At 31.9% G+C, this 6,936-nt stretch overlaps 1 protein-coding gene and 1 long non-coding RNA gene across 3 annotated transcripts in view; one reads left to right on the top strand and one right to left on the bottom strand.

Annotated features, from left to right (window-relative positions):
• Nucleotides 1-1,939: 1,939 nt before the first annotated feature.
• LOC106103300 lies at nucleotides 1,940-2,849 on the bottom strand. Its single transcript, XR_001225618.1, has 3 exons — nucleotides 2,736-2,849; nucleotides 2,461-2,603; nucleotides 1,940-1,992 (listed from the first exon to the last, which is right to left on the bottom strand). It is a non-coding gene; the product is annotated as an uncharacterized LOC106103300 (long non-coding RNA).
• Nucleotides 2,850-3,420: 571 nt separating this feature from the next.
• The window catches only part of LOC106103313 (E3 ubiquitin-protein ligase RNF181-like), a 6,281-nt gene continuing 2,765 nt past the window's right edge, over nucleotides 3,421-6,936 (top strand). Inside the window, exons 1-2 of one of the 2 annotated variants that reach the window (XM_013283048.1) lie at nucleotides 3,421-3,729; nucleotides 6,652-6,693. In XM_013283048.1, the coding sequence (XP_013138502.1) occupies nucleotides 3,554-3,729; nucleotides 6,652-6,693 (218 nt within the window). In that variant the 5' untranslated portion in view covers nucleotides 3,421-3,553. The remainder of the gene's footprint in view (nucleotides 3,730-6,651; nucleotides 6,694-6,936) is intronic. The other variant, XM_013283049.1, reaches the window with a different exon arrangement.

Here is a 6,936-nt window from a genome sequence, read left to right as displayed (position 1 = left end):
GATTGTGTACTATTACACAGTCTGTAAATTTAAACTACACTATAGATTGCTTACTATTAGAGTTTATATATTTACAGTATGTGTAAAACACTTACCAATTTGTTTAAATTACACACTAAGTTCTGTTACACAGTGTGTTATTTTTTAATTTACTGGTACGTTTAAAATATCTCGGGTTTTTTTTGTGTAATTAGATATGAAAGCAATAAACAATATTCATTTAATTGTACCTTTTATGCATTTTAGGTTGAAACTAATTTGCCTTTTAAATATTGTTTAATTAATGTTAAAGTATAGTTAAGGTTGAATTGGCGTTGCTAAATTTGTAAAAAATTAACACTATGGTGTCGCCCATTGGTCGAAAATCAAACGTATTTTTTTTATTGAAAAAAAAAATTATCTTTATACGTTGTTAAAATTTATGTTCATCAGTTCACTCTTTTAAATAGTACAAAGTGTTTCGCCAAAGTGGCGAAATTATTAAAAAAATTTGAAGGCCTATTAAGTCACTAGGCTTCTTCCAATACGCATCCATTAGTGTGGCCCTTAGCATAGTTTTTAAGTTGCGTTAATCTTTTGAACCATAATGCCGGGAAAAATGATGGTGAGTTTTTTTTTTCAAGGGTGTTTTAAAATATTGGATTAACTTTAATGTTTGTGTTTTACAAATTTAGTAACGTTTTTAGAATAAGTACTATTTTTAGGTACGCTTTAACACTTGCAACATCCTCTTGAAATTTTATCTCGTATTTGTACGTTTGTCTCTTTCTTACCAATGTGGGATTGTTTGTGCGGGAACGTGACGGAAGATAACCTCAAATTTGATGTCTGCTTTTTCTATTGAAATTAACTCTAAAGTATTATAACAATAAATAATGAAGTACAAAAATGAGTTAATAAATACTTTTAGAAATGCTTTGACTGGTAATCTGTTATGTTAGCACTTTATTTTTAAATATAAGACTTAAAGAGGAAATCAGCACTAAGGGGCAATTAAGGATCCATTACTTCAGATGGATTCTCTTTTAGGAAATAGTGTATTTTTGAAAGATCAAACATTAAAATGTTGTTTTTTTGGAAAAATTGAAAAAATATTGTGTAATTTGTAAGAGAGAGAATATTTTTTTTTTTGGGAAAATGTTTGCCATGTAATTTTTAAAAAATGTATGCATTTTTTCTCTAGTTTGTAAGATGTATTTCTATTTTCTTTTTGTTTTTTTCTTAGATTTTACTGATGCCGAGGTTGTTGCTATCGAAAAATAAAGAGTGTACATAAACTCTATTAGAGTATAATAAATATTTGACATTAATTTGTTTTATTTGTAACTAGCTTTCGCCCGAGACTCCGTCCGCGTGGAATTTGTAAGAAACAAGTGAGTAGCCTGTGTTCTTCCAGACTATCCTCTACATAGCCAAATCTCATCGAGATCCGTTCATAAATTTAGGCTACAAATTAACAAACATCCATCTAAATTTTCGCGTTTATATTAGTAACATGTTACTCAATGATACGTAGCTTTTTAATGGGGAAAGAATTTTTGAAATCTGCCCAGTGGATTTTGGTGAGTCAAAATGGCGGGTGTACCATCGCTAATTAAATTATACCAATTACTAAAAAAATGTACTATTTAGTACATTTATGAAATTATTACTTAATTACGTTCTAGAGAAGGTACATTTTTTTGAGTGAGGTACTAAATAGTACATTTTAGGTACATTTTTTTAGTAAGTGGTATAATATAATTTGCGATGGTACACCCGCCATTTTGACTCACGGATTTTGAGTTTTCAATACATGCAAAAATACAAATCTTTCCACTTTACTTAATACAATCTTCTAGTATAAAAAATGACTTCGCGTGAAATAGAGAATTAAAAAAAATTGTAGCCTATGTAACTTAAAATAGCTTCCGAATGGTAAAAAAAAATAATACAATAATTTAATATTACATTTTTTATTACTTATGTACTCAAGTTCGGTAGGGATTGCATCTGAAAAGAATTTGAAAAGAATTTTTATTTGAATTTTGGTTGTATTTTGCGTGGTTAAGTTATTTGACCCTTTCATTGTAAAGAGAACTGTGCAGTGCCAATACAAACATTACATGTTTAATGGCACCAAGTATTCAAACACATATGTATAAAAATGTACTTTGTTGAAATTAAATAAAAAAAAAAAAATAAAAAAGGTTATTGTGGGAGGTATTATTCTCGATGTCACATACTGAAACTCCAATTTCATTACACATCTAGGATTATCTGCTAAAAAACCATGCGACGAAGAGTTACTCCTTCACTTCGACTTCTGCACAAACGCTAAATAACTGGACTGGCATAATATTAACACTAACTGGCGCCAGTGATCCCATACAATGCACGCCTGCGCCATTAAACACGTATTCAGGCACATGTCTAAATCGATCTAGGAATAATAAATACTAATTAAAAATTCTTAGTTACATTTTCAATTCCTACGCTGCCTTTGTCCGTGCGCGGGGTGGGCTTCCGGTACATTCCTCCATTCCCAATACTCCATTATAGCTAGCGTCGCAGCAACACACGCTGCACCCACTATTATTACCGATTTCAGTAGCATCTCCATACTAAAAACAAGAAAATATCCAACTATACCCTTTTCAGAGAGGGAACACGAATCTCACTCGTCAAAATTGATTCAGTCGCTAGATCAAGTCACGATTTAAATAAAAACTTTTGAATCTGTAAATGTGACTTACATGAACAATTATGTGGTATTTATTACGCTTTTAGAAAACCTTATCGACACCTAGATATGGATCAAACTTCAGCTAACCTTGAAAATAATCAGGGTTACCAATTTTTAGAAAACTTCATCTAATTAATTTCATTTGCTTAATCCCTGATATAAATTAGCTATGAAAGCTTGTAACTAATATTCCTTAGAGTGCTCAGCGATTATCAAAAAGTCGCATCATTGCATTATAAGTTAAAAATAGAATGCTTAATTTGCTTATCATTTTACAGATTTTTTTCGCTTGTAACACTAACAGAGAAGTTTTTTTTCTGGGAATGTCCACACCACAAATCAATGTTTATAAATTACGATAAAGAACATTCCTAGCGATGGCGAAAAAACTATATTAAAATCATATACGAATTCTCAATTGTTAATGTTATCTTAATATTACAATAGGGATTTTTACGTAAAACCCACCAAAAGTTTTAATCTTTTTAGAAATTGGGTGTATTCCTAAAAAGGTAAAACTTTCGGCTCAATAATATTAAATTTAAATTAACTGTATTACACTTCTTTTAATTTTGATAAAAAAAAAATAATGAATCTACCAAATAATAATTAAGACAATTTGAGTTAAAAATAATTCAATATCGGATTGTCTATGAATTTGAAGTCTTGTAATCGGAATCGAATCGAGTAAACGAAGCAAAGTTTTTTAACAAATAATGAGGGACGTCACTATTTCGAAAATTGTCAATTCCGCCAATTTCCGCATACAAAAATAATTCTTGACTGTGAAGGTAATTGACTGTGGACTGTGAACAATAATTAGTTAAAATGAGTTTTCGTGAAGAAGACAGACAGAAGAGTAATTGTCCGAGCCGCGGACTGGGTTTAGCTGCGGCAGCTATTGGCGTCGGAGTTGGGGCTGCTTTGTACTACTTCTTCAGTAAGAGGCAGGAGAATCCTGATGGAGAAGGTTCAGTCGCATCTGCTTGGCAAACGGAAACTTTGTAAGTATTTTAACGTTATTAATTTGTCTTTTACTGTACGTAATGTCCGCAGTTTCCTTACATCTCTATCAACTCTTATTTATATCCACTTACTCATCCTTTTTTACATATACTCGCATTTTGTAATTAAATATTACAATTATATGTCATAGAAACTGTCTTTTTTGTACGCAATTATTAGAAAACGTCCTTCAATACTGGTTTATAATTACGACGTAATATTTCACACAACTTTTAATTATATTGCAGTTCTTTATGCAGGTTAATTACATTTATGTTTTTAGATACCATTCAGCGATCAAAAAATTTTATTAACAATATGAATGTTTGATTTGTATATTTAAAAAACAAATAAAGTATGTAACCGGGTTTTTTAACTATTCATATTAAATCAGACATTGTATTTAACATTTCGTTCTACCCACAAATATTGCTATATATTCTATTATTAAAAAAACTGTTAATCTTACCTTTAACAACTTACTAATATTATAAATGCCAAGTTTAGATAGACATTTGTTACAGTTTGTAGCCTAAACGGCTGAACTAATATTAATATTTTTCATACTTGTACAGAATATTCTGGAAGAATGCATAAGTTACTTACTTTTGTTTTATTAAAACCATATGGACAGATTTGCCAGTAAAAGGTAGTTTTACTAATATTGTAGATGCAAAAATTTAGATGGATGGATGTTTGTTAGAGTTTGTAGTCTGGCGGAATGGATTTCAATGAAATTTGGTATAGATGTAGAGCATAGTCTGGAAGAACACATAGCCTGCTCATTTTTGTTTTTTTCTGTAATTCCATGCAGTCAAATTGCTGGCGAAAGCTCTTTGTCTATATTAATTACTCTATTGTATATGTATAAATTGTCCCGTTTCATTTCTACCCACATTGCTCAATTAAGGTAATTTATTTTTCATAACAGAGGGAATGGTTGTAATTGTCAATCAGAAATGGACGTAGATTCCGATTCATATTCAACGATATCCGAAGACGAGACGACAGATACCAGCATGTATTCAGATTCAATGGATAGTCCAAGTTCTATCTTATCTAACTCGGAAACAATGTCCGTAGATGGTATATCTGAAAGTGATAGTGTGGAATCTACGGATTCCAACTCAGATCTTACAGATTGGGATGTAACAGACTCGAGTATTCATATAAATGAGTATTCTTTTAATTCTACATCTATGTTGATAAGAATCACAAATAGTATATCTACATTGGTTAGCCCGAGACGTGGGAATCGTGAGTTGTAAGTTGGATTATGAACATAGAAATAGGTTACGGGGTATCCTGGTGTGGTGGTTTTATTTTTATGGTGTAGAAGTTTGTGGTGAAAATTTATCTTAAGATTTTTAAATAGTCTTTTGTTAAATTAATTACCATTCCAACTAAAGTTTAGGCTTGTGCTAAGACAGGGTTTACTATATCCGAAAGGGGTGGGAGGGGTGGCGAACCATTGGCATGCATACTATAAATGGCCCACATAATATTTTAGGCACGTCGATAATCATAAAAACATTACGAAAAAAATATTAAGTAAGTGGACCATGGAATTGACGTAATCGCAGTAAAAATTACTCTTTAACATGTCTGAGATTGCATCAAATATTTCTTTAAAAATTACACTAATACATAAATGTTCACCACCCCTGAACTAGGCTATTAAAATTCAATGTGTGAAATCTGAAGTAATCTATGACCAAAACTAACCCAAAATACACTTAACTATAGCAACTAAGTGTAGTTAACTCACAGTGGGCCAGCATGGTTGACCAGTCATGTCTTGTCAGGGGAGTCTCCGAGCCTCTCGGTGAGGAATTGTGAGCTGATATCACTTTCTAGTAAACTTATATATATTATTGATTGAATTAGTTTAAAATGTGTGTATCTATGATTTGTAGAGTTTAAAAAAATGTTTTCTTGGTTTAGAACGAACATTGATATTAAATAACATTCCATACACAAACAACTTACTTAATTTGGTGTCTTAGTCGATCTAAGAGCTCGGTGGCCTCCCAATCCGGTAATAACGACGAAGTAATGGCTCCTGCCAAGGCTCCTGAGGGAGCCCTCAAGCTTATTTACTCATATGAGGTTTAGGCTAAGCGCCATCTGCACTCAGCTACCTCAAGCCCAGTGAATCTGTAAATGCCTCTTCAAGGCAAACAGTGGCCATTCAGTCACAGAAAAAATATATTGGTGTCTTATTTCTTAATACTTTTGGAGTGCGGCAGAGGGCGTCCACAGTGTTCCACCATAGCCAAAGTAATTAGTTATGTAAGATAAGGGTAACTAAGTTTAAATAAGGTGTTAAAGGGTTTTTTAAATTATGTTTTTATTTAGTTTGTTTTGGCATTGGATTGTAACAGGTGATGGGTTTGTAATTTAACCACTAAGGACTTATTGTTCGCTGGGTACTGATGATGATGATGTCATCCGTGACGTATCCGTCAATGGCGAACCTTGTTATTTCCGACAGTGGGACCGAAGAAGGCTGGCAAACCTGAACTTAGTTTTAAAGAGAAACCGGTCTGTGGAGTCATATGTATAGGTGTAGAAAGGCTTAGGTTTAATTTTTTTAATTACTAATTATTGGACTGGGTACTAATCTATGACCAACAACCAGTAGTGCTGTAAATAATTCAGTTAATATCAGCGGTGTTTTTATGAAGTTTTAATTTAATGAATGGATTTCTTACTAATATTACAAATGTGAAAGATTGTTTGGATGTTTGTTAGTTTGTAGCGTAGGGGAGTTTGTAGCGTAGTCTGGAACACATAGGTTACTTTTGTTTTTTTAAATTCCACCCCACAATATGCTAAAGTAAAAGGGTTGATATTTTTTTGCTGAAATGTATTTGAAACAAAGACTGTTTTTAGTTTATTTTATAATTCATTATTTTCAGGACTGAAGAAGAACAAATGCAAATCCTTAGAGATGAAGCTTAGTAAGGGAATACATGCTTTATTCAATAACAACACTAACTACTTGAGTTAATGTAGAAAATAATGTGAATTTGTTGTGTGTGTTATTCTTAACAAACTGAGTAATTTATTTAGATATTTGTACAAGTTTGATTTCATATATTTCATCACCTCCCTTCCAAATAACTGTATTCCCTCATCTCAGTTATCACTCCTTGATCATGTCACCTTTCACACAATCCATCTTTTTTTTTATAACATAAGGT

The sequence above is a fragment of the Papilio polytes genome, unplaced genomic scaffold (genome assembly GCF_000836215.1).
Source record: "Papilio polytes unplaced genomic scaffold, Ppol_1.0 DF823824.1, whole genome shotgun sequence".
Classification (NCBI taxonomy): Eukaryota; Metazoa; Arthropoda; class Insecta; order Lepidoptera; family Papilionidae; genus Papilio; species Papilio polytes.
The sequence above is the reverse complement of the archived record's forward strand: the minus strand, read 5'-3'. Positions and strand labels throughout refer to the sequence as shown.